Source organism: Psittacula echo (assembly GCF_963264785.1).
Source record: "Psittacula echo genome assembly, chromosome: 7".
NCBI classification, from domain to species: domain Eukaryota; kingdom Metazoa; phylum Chordata; class Aves; order Psittaciformes; family Psittacidae; genus Psittacula; species Psittacula echo.
In genome coordinates, this window is record NC_137740.1 from 24159652 (window position 1) to 24181424 (window position 21773).

The window sequence follows — 21773 nt, forward strand, 5'->3', positions numbered from 1 at the left end:
CTGCTCCTAGCTACACTGTATTAGGGTTCATTTCCTACCTTGTTTATCCTGAGACCTACCTCATAACCACACTTAAGAAAATTGCCAACACAAGGGTAGCAACTGGTCAATAACCAGGTTCAAAGTATTGGTATTAGCAAGGCTGTAAAACCTGTCATGTCAAACATATTTAGTCCACGGAGTCCACAGCTTTCACCTAGTAAACCCCTGGCTGAATATGTGTTCTGAAACCAGCTGCCCTTCAGACTGGGTTCTGACTCTGCTGAGTTACCAAAGCATATCTTGTCTCCTGTCACACTCTGTGCCCAGCACAAGCTGAAAAAAGATTCTACTTCCTGAGATGGAAGATGGGTGCTAGGTAGCAACTCTGAACCACATGCCCAGGTAAGCTATATTCATCAGTAAAGAACCTTGCCATACTCTTTGAACACACATTCGGTGTGTTAGTATTATTTTAGATCAATTCTGTGTCATAGTATCGAGAAAATTGTAATGCTGTCACACTGCAAAACTGTATCTTTAAAATCACCCTCAAGCTTCTCTAATGTGTGGTGAGGTCCTTGGTGCTAGAACACCCTTCATTGCTTTTATAAACATTTCAAACGCACAAGATTCTAAAAGCAATTACTTTTAGTGCATTACTCCACCAGCAGAAAATACACAGCTTTTCTATATTAAAGTTGAACCGTTATATTCTTACACTAAGGGCTCCACAATCCCTTCTGTTATATCAAATACTTTTATCTCTCTTCAGTGCCTAATGCAACTTTTACCACCTCTTCTCAAAAGCCTTGCCTTTTTTCTGCTTGCCCAGCTCCATAAACACAACTGCTAAAACCCTAAAATACAATTTCTTTAAAACTGCAAATTAAATGATCAGCATTTTGAAAACACAAGTGGGGCAGTGACCAGCTTGCACGGTACCAGAAACACTCACTGACTATCTCTGTGTGCTTGTTCTCACCTATGCACTTAGCTTCTGTGGTCTCTGAGGTTAAAGACAAGCAAATATGATCTCTTTCTTATGCCATATTATTGTAACTTGGGGTTACTTTGGTGGCTCTACCTTGTAGCCGAAGTACAACAGTTTGTATACACACTGAACTTTGTCTTGGCATAGCTACCATGCTACTCTGACATCAAACCATCTGGATTTTTCTCAGCAGAAAAGACAACCGTACAGCTGTGACGAGTGCAACCAGCGTTCCAGTCAACATGGCTGGCTTTCTTTATTGTGAGTTCATGTTGACACAGCTAGAAGGAAGCAATAAAGAAAAAATGTGCATAATGAAGGGTGCATGAAAGCACAAACTGAACAAGATAAAACCCACTGAAATACATTTTTCAAATTCGGCACTGTATGCCAAATCCTTCTGAGAACTGGGTTCAAAAAGAATCAAAACAGTTGCAGACAATGAAGACAGAGTATTTTTAACAACTAACACATTCACCTACACTAACTTTCTAATCCATCTTCTAGTGATTGAGAAATTAGGCTTCTGCAAAGATATTAACTGCCTTTTCATCTAGCTTCAGCACTCCTTTCAAAGTTGATGAACATAGTGATCATGGAGACACTGACAGAACACCAATAAATACGTGTACTTTGCGTTTGCTATGATTACACACAAAGTTTTTGGGTTTGTATATAGCTTTACTAAGGTGTGATGTATTACATTAATGGCAATCTACAAGAAAAAACAAGTGAGGTAAGAAAGCTGAAGGCTCAGAATTCAGGAGCTTCAGATCTTTCATATGACCCATTGCACTTTCTCATCTTAATATGCTGACTACTGTATCTAACAGACTTGAAGTGGCTCTATCAATCTCACCTGACCTGTGGGGAGACAAATAAGTTAAATTTATTCTAATTTATTCTTTATTCTAATTTAACCATTTTCCCAGTTAAATGTTGAAATATGGCCTTATGAAGTAAATCATTACCTGCTCTTCTTTAATTGCATTTAATTTTTTTAATCTTCATGCTGATGCCCAAAACGTTCAAGGTCATTAAAACTAAAGGCCTAATGAACCAATAATGTCTTGAAACTTACTTCAGATTTCTTCTCTCGAATGGGCTTGTAACAATGACAGAAACAGAAGCAGTTTCTTGAGTGCCCCAAAAATTTATATCAATTTTCACAGAATTCTTTATAAGAATAAAATGAGGAAGCTCCAACATACCGAAATGTCCTGCTAGTGAACATTTAATCATACAGATTCCATATGCGGTTATAAAATGTCTGTTTGAAACATTGCTTAAATAATTCCTTCTTGATCCAGTGACAATAAGAGGGCAGCAAAAAAATGTTTTCGAACATGAAGAAAAGAGAAAACCAGAAAATAACAGAGGTTATTAATTAGGAACAAATAAAATAATAACTAAAATTAAATGCAGAAGAAAAAAAGTTTAAATTCTTTCTTTAGTGTCATTAGACTGGACTTGATTCTAGACCATACTGAAAACAAGAGGATTCCAAAGTGTTGTTCATAAGCATTAATAATGAGAGCTCAAAAATAATTATGATTCAGACAAGCTGTAACTGTCCAGAAAATAGCTCAGCTCTGCTGGAAACCAGGCTGCAGGGTTTTAAGCAGAGCAGTACTGGCGGAACTACCAGATGAGATCTTTGGTCCACCGACGTTCATTTTCGGTAATCTTTATCCAGCAGAGATTCACTTAGGCCATAAGAAAACTCTTGTTATTACCAATATTTAAGAACCACAAATAAACTGTCTGGATGACTTTGGTTGGTTAGCTGAAACCCAGAAACCCATAGAAATGCTCTGTGGAGCTGACAGGATCCAGCTGATAACTAGCGTAGTAATTATAGTAGATAACCAGTGTAACTGGTTCCACGCCAGCATGATTTTATAAACTGTAGCTCTCATTTTATTCTTTGTCTACCGGCCAGATTGATAAAAGTATCTTTACACTTGTAACAGTCTTCTCGAGCACTGGAATCACTACCACATGATAGATTTATTTAAAAAAAACCCCAACCCCCAAAAAACAACTCAAACCCCAGAAGAGTATCCAATAGCCATAAAGCATGAATTAAAAAGCTTCGGAAATGGGTCAAAAAGCCACTGTCAGAGGGAATCATTATTCAATGGCATTTTTCATTTTGGGCTAATGACGTTCTAAAGTGTGTCTTCTGGGAGTCATAAAAGATTCAGCACTATCAAACATTACATCAGTGGCCTGGAAGCGAAAAATATAGTCCTGCTAATAAAATCTGCAGATGACACATGGATAGAAAGAGCATTAAAGAACAAGGAGGACCAGAAATTGCCCACGCATGCTCACATTCTTGCAAATAGCTTACTCAAGTGAAACAGACCACTGTGCTGACTCCAGAACGAATGTATGCAGGGCTTAACTACAGAACAGAGCAGTAGCCATCCAGTTGGTGTTGAATCTCGTGAAGAGATGGGATCAGTCCCGTTGGACTTTTACAAAAGTTTGAAAACTTTTCTGCTCTCTGGGAAGAACGGGGTTCAGGACTGGGAGGCACATGCTGTGAAAGCAGCCTGCCATCAGAAAAAGCAAGGTGACCGGGGAAGTTTCAACCCTGGAGCATCACTGGAATACTGCATCTAGTCCTGGGAGAGGCAGGTGGGGAAAAAAATAAGAAGATGTGGAACAGAGCCACTGAGCTGTTTTGTGCAGGGTGTAAATGCCTCGCAGAAGGAGGTTTAAGAACTCAAGCTCCTCAGCCTGCACAAGAGAACACAGACAGCTGAGTTGGTCACAGCACGTAAGTACCTTCATGGGAATGAAGTAAGTAATGGTACAGAATGCTGTACTCTGGCACAAAAACACATGCCAGATTCAAGATGTGAAGATGAAACCAGAATGAATGTGAGAAATTAGAAGCATATTTCGAACAGTGAGAGATTAACAGATTACCATGGAAAATTATACCTTTCCCACCTCCTGTTACACTCAAATGAGAGCTGGATGCTTTGCCAGAATAGCATTTAACAGTTTTTAATTTTAAAAGAATCCTACTCGAGAAGTTGGGTGGAAGGGATTAACCATTTCACCTGACACGCTGTCTGTGCTCTTTGTAATGTTGCCTCATGCACAGCCAGCCATTGTCACTGCAAGGGCATGCTGCTCATTTGTGTTGTCATCCAACACCCTTTTTGCATGAATGCTATCCAGACATTTGCTCCCCAGCCTGCACAGATGATGGAGTTATTCCTGCTCAGGGAGAATACAGAGTTTTGCATTTGCCTTTGCTGAACCTCAGGAAGTTCCTCTCAGATCACCTCTGCTGAGGGTCCCCTGATCAGCAGACCTACCTTGCCACGTGTCCACCACTTACTCTCCAGTTTTTGCCACCTGAAAACCAAGCTTTTGCCAGCTGAAAAACAGGGTGCATCCTCTTCTGATGTCTAGGTCTGAAGATTCTAAACAGTATCGGCCCCACTATCAACCCCTAAATATGTTTAACCAGCTGCCAGTTAGACTTCAACACAGTGACCACTATACCCTGTGCTCCTGCCAGGCCACCCTGTTTTTCACCCACTTTGCAGTTAACACATCTGCTTTGAACATCCTCAGTTTGGCTTCAATGAGAAATTGAGAGCCTAAAAATCATTATGGCAGAGTCTGCTGGCATATAACCACAAATTGGTGTGTAATCCATAAAATGGCTGGTAATTCCTCTGAACAGTGAGCTAAACACAGTAAGCAGGCACGCAAATGAAAATGCCTTAAAGCTTGTCCTTCAGCTCTGGATTAATAGGATTATACCACCTAGTACACCATTTTTATAACCCCTTGGGTCCAAGTTCTCTGTAGATAAGTTGAAAACTGAAATTCCCTAGAGTAATACTGCTCAATTCTTGCACAAACTACACAGCAGTACACTTTTATATGCTGCTTTGCATGTCTGTGCAAAGTAGTTTCAGAATAACTCGAAATCTTGAAAGCAAGACCACACAGCAAAACAACTGTGTGTCATGGTCACACTGCAATATGACTAATTCTGTTACATATGTTGAAGGATTGCTATCATACAGTGTTGCTTTGGAGCGTATTTAGCAAAACCTTATCTCAGATCATCTACATCCTGTTTAACTGTCTAGTATTTACGTGCATCACAGCAACACTACAAAAACACTGCTACACTTTCCACTGAAAAAATCACATTTGCCGTTGAAAAATATGACCAGAATTGATGGGACCTGGACAAGAGCAGGTAATTCTGATTTTCCTCACAAAGCTCATTACCTGTGTGGCACTGGACATGTCAGAAGGCTACCACGCAGGGCTGACCTTGAGCATAAGCAACCCACACCACCTATCATCTGGGCCTGGTTTGGTTTCGGTATTTACTGTTTCCCACTTCATGTCGTAACACGTGGCTCTCTCCCCTGTGCAAAAGAGACTCCTGTGTGCCCTGACCTATTGCACAACCCAAATGAACTATAACAAGTTACTAGTTGCAAGATTTCTGAACTACACCACCACCCCCCTGGCATCCAAACTGCAAAACAGGATGAAAGCCTCGGAAGAACTTTTTTTTAAGCAAACTTTTCTCTGCAACCAGAGCAGCACACTAGAAACTCCTTTAAAAATAAAGGAAACCTGGATTTTGCAAACAAACAAGATGAATCCCAGAGTGCAAAAAATACCTGTGCCAGTAACATGAACTCTCAGAATAAACAAAACCTCCGCAAATTCCTTCTGCGGAACGTTACTTTATGTACAGTACGTACCTTTGCGCAATGTGGTAAAATGACCAGGACATAATCAACAGGATTTGCCCAAACTTATCCCATTTGGCAGCTTATCACACGATTAAACATAGCAACAGAGAGCTGAAAGAAACTTTCTGAGTCATCAGATCCCATTCCTTAGTAGTGCAGGCTCCCACGCACCATCTAATCCTATCATAATCCTGTCAAGCTTCATCTTAAAACCTCCTCAGATTGTTTGCATCATTATTTGCTTATTTAATATACATCAAAACCATTCAAAGGAGTAGTGAAGTATTTCCTATGTAAACCCTGCAAACCTCACATTTCCTAACTTATTTACTAGTAAATAATGCACTGAAACATGCTAATACTCTTGCAGGAAGGTTGGAACTAGATGATCTTAAGGTCCTTTCCAACCCTAACTATTCTATGATTCAGGGAAAAAAGAGTTGATACAAACATATATGTAGACAAAAGTCAATCATTCAGATCTTATAAATAATAGTAATAACGATACATTTCCTACCACGGTTGTTCCACATAAGTATCTCTTTTTGTTATAAGTAGTTACTTCATAGAGAAATGTATAAAAAAAAGTAATTTCAGCTTATTTTTAGTGGCAAAAATCGGCTGGAGCTGTAATGTGGTGCTTCTGACACCAGTTACTTTCTCCTCCAATCACTTGTCGCTGATCTGGAGGAATCTAATGATACCTAACGCAATGTCTGTTACTTTTGCTCTGAAGCTATACAAAAACGAATAATCACCAAGTCTGGTTAAGCACCACTATTCAAAGATTTAAATTATAGAGTAAGCCAACCATGAAATGTTTTCTAACCACAAGGATTTTAATTTAAACAACTGCAGACTGGCTCTAGAATGCACAAGCAGTTCAGGACAGGAGGCACCCAGCAAACCCCACCATCATCCTCGTCTGCTCAGACAAACTTGGAAGGGCCTCACCCAGAGCCTGCCGGCAGGTATCGTCTCCACAGGAACTTGGCTCCTGTTAATCCTATTGCAACACAGGTACCTCTCTGTAGGAAAGGTACTACTCTGGGCTTCTAGTCACAATAATAAATACTGCCTTAGCAATCAGTTAAGGGAGAAAAAGAGGAAACGTTGTGGCTGGACAATGAATTAAGGTATACCATGTATTTAAAAGTAATGGGAAAAAGACTCCTAATATGCTGGTTAAGTAAAAGTCTATTTGGAGTTCAGTCTCCAACCAGGGTATATTAAAGTACACAGTTTTCTGCATACTCTATTTCCATGTTTATTTTCTAAGTATTCTAATGGGCTTTGTAAATTCTAGCCTAGAGGAGGTCAGAGACAGAAAAAGACATAATGATAAAAGGGACTGACAGAACTCTAGATCCAGAGGTCTCTGGGAAATGCAGGAGATGAGTCCCTGCACCCGGGACTTCCTGAGCATGGACCTGCAGAAAAACCCAAGCAGCAAATATGCAGAGAGGTTTTACACAAGATAGCAATAAAGCATTTTTTAACTCTTCTGAGCACACCTTTGTTTGTCACAGTTTAGTGAATTACCTGCATACAAACACATACACAGACCAAAACCTGCAAACACAAATGCATAACTGGGTTGCTAAATGATTAGCCTGATTCATATTCAGACTTAAATTTTAACTGTATCTACTTTCAAGCTGAGCTCAGCATCAACACATGTATTTTATTTTCAAAGACTTCTTTTGACTGCTTCTAGGCAGACTGGCTCGCACATGGGCTCATCCGCAGAATTTGAGACTACGGATGAACTTTGCCACCAAACTTGAGTCTAAGATACTGACTTGAATGCAGCTCCCTACAAGTGCTGGGATCGCCATGAACGAGGAAGATGACCACTCTGTACCTGTCATTTACATAAAGATAAATGCTATTTATGAAAAATGGTCATTTAACTAAAATGTTTTTACAGATACTTATGCTGATTTCAGGACAACATATAAAAGTGTAACATTGCCATTCCCACAGTGGGGAGAGAATCTCTTAGCTCTAGCAATGACGGTGATCTACACCCCAGGCATCTGGGTTGAACTTGTAATTGACCTGCTAAGACACAGAAACTGTTTACATAATCTAGTGCTGATTCCATCGTTAGATAAGTTCAGTCATTTGCCGGTTTAATTATTATTTCAATATTATTTCAAAAATAATATTTTAACTATTATCCTACTGAACCTTCTTCTGAACTTAGTAGCCCAGAAAGGTATTATTTTAATAATCTCATCTCTTCCAAGATTATTTTGTTAGTGCATGGCAGCAAATTTCTAAGAAAGTAATAAAGAGAGAAACTAAATAATGAGAAGCTTTCAGCAGAAGGACTTAACTACTGGACAGAGTATAACTTTAAGCATTATTGTCAAATGAGCAAGAGCAACACCTACCACACATTTGGGTTTGCTGCCTGCCACCAGATTGGCCAGAAAGTCTTCATCGTAGAGCTGGCTAAAAACATGGGCATCGTAGGCCACCATTATGGAGATTTCTTTCATCATTTTGCTGGCAAGCTGCCGTTAGCGGCCAGAGCAGGTTGGCAATCCAACGCTGCACCTTGGCTCAGTTCCGTGTCAGTTGTTCACACCCACCCGAAGAAGCTAACGAGGAAGGAGTGTCACAAGAGAAAATATGACCCAGCAGATCAGCTCCCGTGTGGGTTTTCCTCTCACAGGTCCCTTTTATTATCATGGGAAGCACATAAGAAACACCTGCTCACAGTCCCAACACCCAGCTTGCAAAAGGCATTTGCTGAAGTTTGTTGAAAGCCAGGGAACTTGTTTTAATTCCAGGATCTGAAGATGAAAAAGCAGTACCCAAATCAGGTTAGCGTTAAGCAAGAAAAGATCCGTCAGTGCTTGACAGGAGGACTGGAATCACTTCTGTTCTTCTCAAACTTTGTAGCAATTGTTTATTCTTTATATCCAGTTTTCTCCCATGAAAGCTGATATTCTTGTTAGCAGTCTCACTTTCCAATGAACTGCATTTTCCTGCTTATTTGTAAATTCACAGACTGGTGTAATGACAATTTCTTTCAGATGCTCTTTGTAATTTTCCACAAGGTTCTAAATCTCTCCTTTAAAATCTTTAACAACACTCACTTCCACTTCTACACAGACCTGAACTGTATTTTGTGCCATGCAGATACTTTGATTTTAGCAGGAAGTTGATGGCATCAAGTCACAACCCTCCACAAAGAGTCCTTTTAGTTTCCACTTGTAACACAGGGGAAAACAGCCATACAAAATGCAGTGAAGGCTGTAACACTCTTTGAATAAACTCGCACCTCCACAAGTGAAATAAAACCAATTTATGCAATTGGAACTTTCCACAGTAGGTTTTCCACCTGAATCTGGGATGGGTTTGCTTTTAATCAAGAAATGATATGGTATCTCTTGTCTATGAGTCCTAAACAGCAAAGCTGACTTCCAAATTGCTCCTTACTTTCTAATTAATTTTCCTAACACCTATCTGACACATAGAAAAAACAGCACAAGGAAAAAAAAATGGGAAAATCATTAAAACCCACAGTATTCTCAAAACTACAAATGAAAATCTAGAAAATAATAACTGATTTGAAGAAACAAAGTATCCCCAAAAGAAATTCCTTTCAAGACACTTGGGCAAGGTAAAACTCTGAATCAAATCAGCACTTCAGTTTGGACTCATCCACTACATCTTTATCTTCTCTGAAAGCCTTTTGTTCTTCCTAGTGAAAAATCATACCTGCTCAAGAAAAAGAAATCATTTCAGCTGTGCATTTGTCTCCAAAAGTATGTGCTGGATGCAGCTGGCAGAAGATTTCCAGTTCAGGTTGGCAGTAGCATATGGTTATGCTCTCACTTTCCCGAATAAACAGGGTCAGACCCACCTTGCTTTTCTCTTTTTCCTGTGCTCCTGGCATATCTTTATCAAAGACTACATAGGTATCTAAATAGCACCAGGTGCTATTTGCATTTGAATAGGAAACTTGAGCAACAGCTATAGTGTACAGGATTAAAAACTCAACATCTCTTTCACTTAAATAGAGGGAGAAATTACATGTTATTGCTAGGAAACAGAGAGAGTTCTAATAGGCTTATGGCAAACAAAAAATGTGGCACTGAAGTTAAATCCTCGAGACTAAAGCAGATTCTGATCATGCTTAACCCTTGCAGGTGGAAGAAAGGTATTCTTCCTTTGAAATGCACCTATAGTGCATTATTTTTAATTCTTCTTCGGAGGCTTTAAATTTTCCCATTTAATTCCCACGGCAGAAGTATTTTGGATTCCAATCCTGAAGCAATATCCAGCTCATGAGATCACTCTCCTTGTCACCTATACAAAAATAATACCTGCTCTGTTAAATCCTGCTTAGGTTTTCCGAGGTGCTTTAAATGACCGCTTCCTCTTCGTTTTCATTGCCTTGTGGGGTGGGTTTCTTTTTTCTTGTAGCAGAAGTTCAAAGCGTAAGACTAACAGTGGCTCCTCCTCAGCTGCCTCTGAGGTGCGCTGACAAAGGCACCTGTTGTAATAGGTAAAGAAATTCCTTCCCACAACTCCTCCCACCCTGCTGGCACCCACTCCCGAGGCTCCCAACAGGGACTGACATTACATTGGAACAGTCATGTAGGCGCAGGGGAGGGAGCAGGCAGTGTAACAAACAACATTCCCATGTTAATAAGAGACCAGTTTAATTCTGCAGCAAGGGCAGGAGGTGGAGAATGCAAATTATCAGATGCACTCTGCAGCTGCAGCCACCTGAACCCCTCCTCTGATTTAGCCAACAGGCATTTCTATTTATAAGAAATTACGGACGAGAACCTATACTCCCTTGTAGTTTTTCATCTTAAACAGAAAGGTTAGGATGATGTAACAGCACAAAATCTACAGGTTACTATTGTGTTATTGGCTGAATAATTCTTCTCATATCCTTAACAAAGGGCTTATAATTCTGGCATGTTCTAACTAGCTATTTCAAGAAGTAACAACTGATTTTGATGTTGACTAATGCATATCTTTGAAAAGGATGTTTTTCAGCTGTTGTTTCAAGCTAATGGAGCTGAGCTGCCCATAAATCCCTAAGAACCTTCATTTTCCATCTGTATTAACAGTCTGTGCTATACTCTGAATCAGTGCATGAAATTGTAAGTATCAAGCCAGTTAAACTAACCCTTTTGAATTAAACTGACTGAAGCAAACACGTCCACCCAGACACAGTAGTAGCATGCTCACACCAAAGGAACTGAAAAGGAAAAGGCAAGCAGAGAGGTAACCCTTCACCACCTCTTCAGGCTGCACTACACAGTCCTCCCAGTGTTTCAATACAGAGCCTTCCCCTCAGCCAGGGTTTCTGAATGCTGAAGTGATGAATAATCTATCAAAAGACAATGAAAACCAAGTAGGGCACCTTCATATTCTTTAAAGCAAATAGCACTTCTCTGTATAACAGCACCTCTACCTTGCAGGAACACAGTCCCCTCCACAACATAGTTCTGAAAGCATACCTCCAAAGCAGGAATTTTTGGAGAAGCAGTTCAATCAAGCAGTCAGGATGAGAGAGGAGAACCAGCAGAAGGACAGGTAAGCTGCAGGAAACTGTTAACTAATTAAGGTAAGCAGTCCTAATTACAGTTGTTGGGATTTATATCCTGGTGGATAATAGAGGTGAATGGAAAATTCCTGAACTGAGCAAACCAGCTAGCTTAGCAAAGCAAAATCCTGCTCACTCCCAAGATAAATTCACTCTCACTCCACCCCCAGGAATGTCTTGCTGCTATCTGATGGGGATAGGATCTTCTGATAGACTGGAAAGCGTTACGTATGTGAGGTATGTGCAGCTTCTCCCTAAGCGCTCTCCTCCTGCCACCACATTTCTGAAACACAAAGGCATTTTCTGCAATTTGCTTTTCACGTATTAACGAATCTGGAAAGATCACAGCAGTCTTCAGATAAAGAAGCATAAAACTCCTTTCAGAGCACTTGGAATGGCATTTGGCAACCTTCAAGATAAGTATACAGGGTTTTTCCCCCAATGGGAATGAATAACAGTAGTATTCCCTTACCCAGTAATGACCTGTAAGAACTGTTTCAAACACAACCAGCAAGTGAAAAACACGGGTAACGAGTCAAATGCTGAGAATCCCAAAGCACACTTATGTTCTCTCCTCGCCCACAAAGGGCTTGCTGACCATCAGAGAACAGCAGATAGCCACACCTTCCGTCCACACACTAGGTCACCTGCAGTGCCACCTAAAGCCCTGGTAGACATTGTGGCTGCCCTTAGGAGGTCACCCTGCTGTGCCAAACCCTCGGCCATGCCAAATGCCTGTGCTAGAGCAAAAGGCAAGGGAGCAGCTGCAGGTCCCTTGCACGTGTGGTTATTCCAGCAGAATAAGGAGCAAAGCATTTAGTGCTGTGCTGGTGCAGCCTTTGAGAAGGCTGTGATTTTGTTCCAGTTTTAGACATCAGAAGGTAAATACCTTTAGACGTATTTTTGGATTCAAAGTGAGAACTGAACACTAAGCCATTGCTCGCAGGAATGCCCATTCAAGAAAAGCAGTTACCAGTCTCAGGCTGATCTACAGTTCAGCAATTGCCTCTCCAAGTTTTATTTTTATTATTTAAAATGTCAAATAACATGGCCTTTTTTTTTTTTTTTCCCAAAGAAGTGGGTGTGTGCACCTGTGTTTCTCCTAAAATTATCCACCAAATGCGTGGAAAAGTCTGGGCTTGATGTGTTCTAGCATATGTACTTACATGGGTAAATCCTCCCAATTTGCAGCTACGCCACATTCTCCTGATATGAAAGCAGGCAAGATTCTAAACTCATTTTCACAGATTAAAGCCAGCAAAGCAATCCTGCTGGAGAGAGTGAATGTTTCCCTCCCAGCTGTGGCAGAGGTCAGCATGGCTGGAATTGCTGAGGCAGAGGCGCTCCTGACAAACCAGTGATGCTGGCATGCACAGCCACCCCCCACCCCCCAATGTAAATGTGTAGCCCATTGTAGGGAAAAGCTGAGGATTTCTGAATCTTCATTATAGGTTGCCTGCCTCTTGAATTATTTACTGTAAGCACACATAATGAAGGAGGGCAGTGCTATCATCCTGGCCTCCTTCAGTCTCAAGGAAAGCACTAACAGCAAAGTCAGTGCAAAGGCAGAGGAACCCTTAAAAATGTATTCAGTGCTTCATTATGGATTAAAACGAATGTAGCAGAAAATACCCAAATCCCTTTCTTCCAGCCTACCCAAATCAGCTGCATGCCACACAAAAAACTAGTCCCATGCAAAACTGTTAATTAGCATTACTCCTAAACTGCAAAGAGTGGAAGAGCAGGCCAACCAATAGCTCCCCAACCTGTTGAAGGTCACTCCCTGTGTTTTTAAAAGCATATTCTCAATTAAACCTGTTCTGTGTATTTGTTCTGCTTCTCAAAGAGATGGTTATTAACACTCGCACTTCATTTCAGGTTTTACATTAACTTGAAACTGCAGCTAAACAAGGGCATGAAGCTGCCTAAAACAAATCTGTCCATTTTGACTTCTGAAAATGATGTGAACTTGAAAAAGATTAAACAGTAGTGTAGCTGGGATGCCAGCCTACAGGTACATACTTATTATTATTCAGCTCAATCTATTCCAGAGTATTTTGCAGCCTTTAAAATTAACTCAAGACTCTTTTTTGATTTTTAATTCATTAAATACACATTTTTACTTTATGTTTTCATATTTCTTTTCCATACTGCCATTATCACTTTCTAAAGGCACTAGAAATTATTTCCTTTCTTCAGCTGAGTTTCCTTCAGATGTCAACTGTACAGCAGAAGTATCCTGCTTCATGAAATTCCTTCTTGTTTGTCAAGAGTCTGCATTACTGCTGGGATGACTTTTTTGCTTGCCTATGTTTTTCCAGCACCAAAGGCAGCACATGGCTCAGAGCAGTCCAGACTACTGGTGCAGGTTACTGCGTGGCTCTGCAAAAAGCTGCAGTCTGACAGGTGATGGAGGCAGTGAGGCAGAGGAACAAGAAAAGAGCCAGACATCCCTGAGCCAGTATTGCCGCTAAGTAAAAGGAGTATTGAATCTTACTGTAAGATTTTGGACATCCTTGCCTTTGGCTGTATACTGTAAAACAGATTTTACGGTATATTCGGGGCATACATTGTATGCAAAACCCGCTATAACTGACTGAGGTATAGAACAAAGCTGAGCATATTTCCTACTTCCCCATCCCTTTATTTTAGAAAAAAGGGCATTGTTTTCCCCTGTTTGCAACGGGTGGTACTGGTGAGCTCCACAACATGCCTGTCGCTGCTTCAGCCTAATGCACTGTGAGTGGGGACATGCTAGTTCGCACTGCAGACACCCCTACCTACAGAAATCATTCAGAAGGAAAAGGCAAAAATTCCTAAGCAGACTTAAGTGTATAATTTCCTGGAAAGCAACACGCTTCTGCCACCCATTTCATATTTCACCCCTTCTATTTGGGGACCCATTTTTTATCTCCTCCTAGTTCAGTACTGGCAGATGTTCATTACATCACAACTGAGGGAGGTGGCAGCAGTTCAAAAGCAGGATATATCCCCTGGACCTTCCTACACCTGTCCAAGGCCACAGCCAATGTCTCCTGAATCTATGCCCTCAGAGCCAAATCAATACAAACAGGCCCCTCCACCTGCTGAAGGCACAAATATTAACAATAGGTTTCACTGTAAATGTCTTTGATGTATATTCCCTGGGGCTATTAATCCAACAACTGAAAAAATGTTTGTATGGCATTTAGACCATGCAAATGCCACTGAGAGCTAAGTTCTATAATAAACTGATCCTAAGCCAACACTACCTGTGAAACGTATTTTAAACTTGTTGCATTTATCACTTCAACTGGTATTGAAAACAAAAAAATGGGCTCAAGCATATTCTTCAAGGAAATTAGCACAGCAGCTGCATAGAAATGCTTTGCATTCACAATTATTTATATGGATTTCTGGCCTGATTTCGGTATAGCTTGATTCAGGGATTTCACCCAAATTGCCCACAAGCTAATGCAAACAGCACCAGATTTTATCAAGCAAAAGCTTCATATCAGAGTAACAGGCTTAGTTCAGGCTTCATACAAATGATAATCATACAGCAAGTATATATCTGTATCACTACCTTCACCCATGGTCTACTGTCTTCCCATTTACAGCATATGATCAGCAAACAAAAGATATTACTTAACATGAAGCAGCACATTAAATAGTATCTGTCACATGAAGAGAATCTCACTGGGCCCAGGACCCAGGGCTCTTCATTCCAAACCCACACGTGACTTTCTTTCTGAGGGAAGATATATATGCCCATATCTTTCTTTCCCACCCCAAAGAGGGTTAACAGTTCTTATCTACCTCCCAGGGGAACATTAGTAAAGGTAAAATTAATGAAAAATGCAAAACTGTAAGTGGTATTGTTATTGTTGTGATTGTTATAGTGTTGTCTGGCAAGTGTTCTCCAGAGTGCTGTTAAGTGTCTTGTGAACTAGCCATACTGCACATGGAGAGCACAATGACATGTTTACTGGGATGACCTCTCTGAAGCACCCTGTATTACATCAGATTTTAGTATCTTTACTAATGGTTACTTTGTACCTGACTTTTAGCCTGAGATGAGAAGAAAAGGAGAATGAACAAAAGGCTGGAGAATCACTGTGAGAAATTCTTGTGATTAAATAAAAGAAAGAGAAAGGCAGGACCACAGCACATCCTCTGTCCATCAAAACCACTGGAGCTGGCTAGGCACAAACCCTACTGTGCAATGATGAGGCAGGGGCTGCTGTGCTGGTACCCTAGAAGCACCACGGCAAAGCCCCAGAAAAGTCTGTGGCCATGTGCTCCATGTGGAACCCCTGACAGAAGCCTCATGGAAAAGATGAGGCATCTCTGTGTGTAAATAGCACAACAGTAATGGCATATTCCCAAAGCAAAAATAAATCCACAGTATGATTGCTTGGAAGATGAGATAAAGAGCAATTAAGTCTCAAATGATGCAGGTGAGCAGGAAATGGCACACGGTGTTAGATAAACTGGGCTAAACCAGACAGACTAGTCCAAGCTATATCAGCAGCTGAGGTATAGAAGTCAGACTGACTGTGAGACTCGGTCTAGACTGAGGCATGCTTGAAGACTCTGAAATGAGATTGTTTCATGTATTATACATTAAAAGTACAAACTACTGACACTTTCCAGGAGAACAATGTGTCCCACAATGCTGGAGTGAAAAAGGAAAGCATTAACTTGGAGGTCTAAGGACTGAATGCAGTCAAGAGAGTCCAGAAAACAGCTCTTGCTCATATATATTTATACCAAAGATGATTAACAGCAACATGATACAGAAAGTATTTGACACAAAATCCATTGTCTGGGAAAGACAGAAGGCAGCTAAGTCTCAGTACTCCCCTGAACAAATTCCCCTGGAATTTGTATAGGTCAACTCCAGAGCAGGAAAGAAGCTCAGGGCTGTACAAGCCGATCAGCTGTGCAAGACTACCGGCGGCATCCACTAATCTAAGCTTCACATAATCCTTTGCCGCTAAATCCCTATTCATCACCACACAGTACAGTGAAAGGGAAATTCTTTTCTCAGAAGATGATTTGGGAGACAAACAATTTCAGTGCTTAACTGTGCTGATCTAGGTTCCTACTGTGAAAATCTGCATCTATGTTTAATACTTCAATATAACACAGTGAGAAAAGCTTCTGTATTTACATACGATTTAAAGATTAACCTGTCTTGATTTGCCTGTTAATAAGCTTATTTTAGAAGCTCAAATGTACGGAAGGGGAGAGAAGGCACGTTATTCCACAAGTTGTCAAAGAGCTCTCTACATGATAATGAGGTTATTTCTTCAGAAACCAGAGACCAAAGATATTTCCATACATACACTCTTCTCTCCTCATTTGTCTTATTCCAAGTTTGTCTTTTATTCAAAATCTGGACTATAGGTCTTTATTACTATTACTGTATCTATGCATCTAAGAGATAAAAATAATAGTGCCCCCCCCCCCCCCCCCCCGAACTGGTCCAGCTTAGCACAGATGCCCACAGGGCAAGAGAACATTTTTATCTTGTATCCATGTGCTCAAGCTGGGCACAATGTAGTACTCAAGCTGAGGTCAGTATTTCTGCCATGTGTGCCAGGGCTGTGCTCCTGGAAAGCTCACTCATTCCCAGTGTGCTGGAATGAATAAGAGCTAATTTTTGCTTGACTTGAAGAAAACCCCACAAATGCATAAAAACCACAAGAGCAAGCAAATTAAAACAGAGGATGCAATAAAATTTAGGATGATTCACAAAAAAAACTTTTTAAAAAGAGGCTTCTACCACCACAAAACTCCTCAATGTATTTCCAAAGCACACTTTTTATATCATCAACATCATTATTTCCACTGTTTGGAAAAGTCAATACCCTAAGCAGAAAAGGAGGGGGAAAAAAAAAAAAAAAAAAGCTAAAAAATGGGGAAGTTTGGTTTATAACCATGTAAAAGAGACACCATGCTTCTGCTTCTCTCAGTTTCAATGTTGGCTGTGAACAAGGCAGCAGTTTCAGCCCACCATCCATTGGTATTCAGAAAGGATACCATCTATCAAATTTCAACCATGTGTTTACAGTTCAAATTAACAAGGGGAAAATCAGTGACTGCATTTGTTCACTCATTTGGAGACTGCAAGATAATTTCATTCTTTTGCCTACAACAATAGTGAACTGAACCATTTAATTTAATGGTGTCAATAAGATGCTAATCTGAAAATGAAGAAAAGTAAACCAACTCATAACAAACTAATAACTAATGTGAAAAAGAAAAACTATATTGCTGTCTATATGTGACCTATGTAACAGTTTGAAAGGTTACAGATGTCCTTCTCTGCTGTATCTGTAGGAGAATAACTCAGTTTCTTACTACTCTTTAAAACTAATTACTCTTTAAAAGTGGTGAAGGATTTGATGACCTTTCTCAGCCATACGATGGTTGTTTGTTGGAGAGCCACACAATATTTTTTCTCAATAGGTTATGTCTCATTGCAGAACTTCTTTACAGTTCTGCAAAAAACCAGAAAATTCCTGGAAAATTAAACATGGACTTAGATACACTCCTGAGACTGGCAATTGATTTAGCAGTACATTGACCGTGCTCCCCCAGTTTTAAGGAGAGTGAAATGAATGAGTCGTACTGGCGATTCTTGTGACACAGCATATCCCTGATGTTGCACACTATTAACATTACTGAGACAGACGGTATCTCAAATGAACTGTCTTGGGGAAAAATAAAAACAAAAGGATAGTTTCCTTAACACTACTTAGGACTAAGAAATTGAGAAAGACCAGAAACATCTGAGTCAGACTTTTCTTATCTCTCATAATCAAGTATAACAGCAGCAAGAAAAAAAGTTCACTGTGAGGTTAAGACTGATTGCCCTAACTTGGTGTCTCTTTTGGCAACCTGTTATCAGTAGTACACTGCAAAACATTCAGGTTATTTTGTGGGCAATACTACATTTATATTCTTTTTTCGCTTTTTCTATTAGGAACATATGACATGTGCTCCCTTTAGCAGTACTGCTTGCATTCTTGTGCTTTTCTTGGATCTTTCACAGCTACAGAATTTCAGGGTATATACAGCTGGCTAGGTCCAACACCACTGAAGATAGTACAACAGGCAGCAGCACAAACCAGACATAGCCCTAGGCAGCTATGTCTCCTGTAATGCCTTTATCAGCTTAAGTATGCTTTATCCTTTCTCAGCACTGCAGATCACCCTACATTTTGCCAGAGCTCTGAAAGTTCTAGGATACATCAGGTGGGAAGAGCCACAACAAGAAACACAGAGATACCCACCCATACTAGCCACTTGCCTGCCTCTGGGTGTAATTCAGGGTGTTAATTATCATCTGTTACTCCCTAAACACCTGACATCTTCCTATATGAAAGATCCTTTTCTTCCTGTCTTCAATTAATGAAATCAACATCTGCTGATTCAAACCCTTTAAGTGTATCTGAAACAACTTCTCAGGGCAGTAAAAGTTAGAACCAGCTCAAATGCCCTGGAATAAGTCTCCTGTGTTTTTTTCACAACTTAGTTGAAAACCTGAGATAACTTAAATACTTGCCTAAACACCTAGCACATTCCTGAGTTCTATGTGAAGAACGGCACCAAAACATACACACTATCACAAACAGCACAACTTGGCTTGTGAAATCTCAACCATATTAAAAAAATATATGGAGCTGCAGGTCAGCAAAGGTTTTACAATCTGCGCTCCTCTGAATGTAAATAAAAAGTGGACATCCCAGTGACAGATACATCACAAATGACAGAAAGACCAAGAGTTCACTTGGAAAAAATCATAATACAGAATAAGCATGGCAAACTACACTCAGAAATACTTTTGTTTTCCAAATAGGTAATCAAATGCTTAAAGCAAATAAGGGGAAAATTCAATTTGGACTTAAACCATCACTTTTCTCATCTCACTTTGATGTAAAAAAATTACACGTGACCTTGTGCATAACCCCTGTTCCTCAGGACTACATGTACAAAACTAAGCATTCAGGTGCTTCTCTCTGTTCTTCTCCAGGGTCAGGTAGTGGCTGGATCATCAAAGCAGAAAAATTATTTTCCTATCAAATAGAAATCTTCAACAAAAACTACTGCAGGTAGACAGAGAAGCTACCACTCAGCAGCAGCCAAAGACAGTAAGGAGAGGCCCAAAAAGCAACAGTTGTGGAAAAAGTGTACTTCAAAGACATAGCTCATGAATATTGTCTCTGCTTGCTGAAACAAAAAGCAAAGGGGGGGGGGGAACAGATTGGTACCTGTTTGTTCCAAATACAGGTTTCGTCCCCCTTTTCTAAAGCTACAGTATTGTGCTGGAGTAAAGATGAAAAATACTGGAGCTTGTGAAAGCATCTGAATTGTTTCTGAAGACTTTACTGAAGAGTGTGGCAGTTCTTTCATCAAAGTTACCATCGCAGTCTAACACCAACGCTGACGTGACCAATGCTATCACAACAAACACCAGTCAGGCTCTATCACAGCACATGAACTTAATGCTTTCCTGGTTGTGAAAAGTGATTCAAAACAGTGGTCCTGACATTTTCCTTGGCAGTGCAGGATGTAATAGCACCCACAAACCACTTTGATCTTCCCCCATTTTGGAAGCACATCTAGAACAAGTGGCACAGTTGCAGCTTCATTACGCTTCTGCTATCCTCCTCTATCCACCTGCAACCATTACAAACACCCTGCCAGTTTATCTATACATCAAATACTTCATCAGCAACCTGCTCCTCTCTTGATTTAGGCCAAATCTGTGCCCTGGCCAGGATCCAAACCCCACCCTACAAAAATGCAGTTGTTCCTGTAGAACCGCCTCTATAAGCAAGGTTTTTCCCAGCATTGCTGGGCAGGTGAAGGATAACCTTTGCAGATCTAGTTTGGCAACAAGAAGCCTGAAACAGGGACACAGCTGAAGTTAAAGCAGCCAGAAATAAAGTAAGCACAAAAATGGCTTAAAGCCATCTTTGTTCTGACCCTTTCTTTCTTCCGTAAGAGACTGCTGGGACGAAACAGACTCCACAGCAGTCCATGGCCAGCTATGCCTTCAAAATATATTTCCTGCATACTCCCGGATGCCACTCCAGCTCAGCAAATATCATGAGGAGTTTGCTCAGCTGATGACCAGAAACACCAGTAAAGAGGGTACTGGATGGTGTTGGTGAGAAGGCAAACAGCTATGCAAGTAAAGGCACCCTGCTGCAACACGGAGGCTTACGGCTCTGCTTCCATGTTACGAAAAAAAATCTGTTTTGCTATATAAATACATAACTTGTAAAAGCAAATAAATAAAAATGAGGGTGGGCTGCAGAAAAGCAGCTAAACCGTGGCCCCTGCAGCATTTTGGAGGTTGCTTAGCAACAGGCTGGCTGCTGCAGGGCTAAAGTAGCATGAAATTAGCAGCTTCTCAGCAAAAGACAAATTGAATGTAAAACTGGGGAGGTGGCCTCTGAGTGGCAGCAAGGAGAAAAGCATTAACTGGTGAATCTGATACAGTGGGCATCTTTTAGGAGTGCTTCCTGAGTGCTGGGGATCCTTAATTAACGCAGCCAAGGGGCTTTGCCCTGCCTGGGTACTGATAAATTCCAAAGCGTGCCTGGCAAATTAATAATTCAATCTTGAAAAAATTATGTCCATTACAGTCACCTCATGGGTTAATTACTTATTAACGATTTTAAATGGCTCAAACCCAATCATATCAGACTACCCTTGTTATATTAGTGCCCCCTGACTACATACCATGTTTTCAGTTGCAGAGTTATCTAATATATTTCCTCATCAATTTCAGGTCTAGGTTATCTCGATGCCATCTCTGCATTCACTTAAGGAATTTGGTCCCTGTGAATCTTTTGAGTAACTCAATCTCAACAGCACAGATCCACTTATTCTAGCCAAATAATTCCTCTAAATTATATTGCTTCTCTAGCCTTCTGGAACAACCTCATGTGGACACAGAGAATCATTATATAGACAGCAGCTATTAAAGAGAACTGAGTGATGAGAACAGCAAGAACGACACGTACACATTTGATGGAAGACTTAAATGGGAGTTTTGAATGAAGGATTTTTCTGGGTCACTTAATCTGGGGCCAGATTGTACCAGTTATTTGTTTTTCCACTGCTAAGTGTGTGTGAAGCTGGTCTCTGGCAGCAAGACTCAACAAGGGACCTGTATGGCACATGATCCATTGAACGGTGGTGTGGGATTGTGGTCAGGTCAGGAAAGATGCTAAGTGGCTTGTTCAGGCATTAAACTGGAGTAGGAAAGGGAAAACATAGTGTCCCTTTCCCCTAGTTTTTACACACACACACAGTGATAACTTATTTTACTTCTTATTTACAGAACAGCTTATATTTGTGTGGCACTTCAGAAACAGAGTAAGACCTATTTGGGTGGCTATGTGTGAACCAAAGCTGCTTGGAGCATGGAAACTGCATTTCATCCTCCTTAGTGCTCCAACACAGT

General features: G+C 40.5%; 1 protein-coding gene across 4 annotated transcripts in view; it reads right to left on the minus strand.

The window, feature by feature from the left end:
• The window catches only part of RABGAP1L (RAB GTPase activating protein 1 like), a gene marked incomplete at its 5' end in the record, with an annotated part of 248601 nt that overhangs the window by 26174 nt on the left and 200654 nt on the right, over nucleotides 1-21773 (minus strand). The window contains one exon of one of the 4 annotated variants that reach the window (XM_080623941.1): nucleotides 8124-8234. The exons of the other annotated variants lie outside the window; for them this stretch is intronic. Within the exon in view, the coding sequence (XP_080480067.1) occupies nucleotides 8124-8234 (111 nt within the window). Of the gene's footprint in view, nucleotides 1-8123; nucleotides 8235-21773 lie in introns of those variants that run through there. 4 annotated transcript variants of the gene reach the window in all.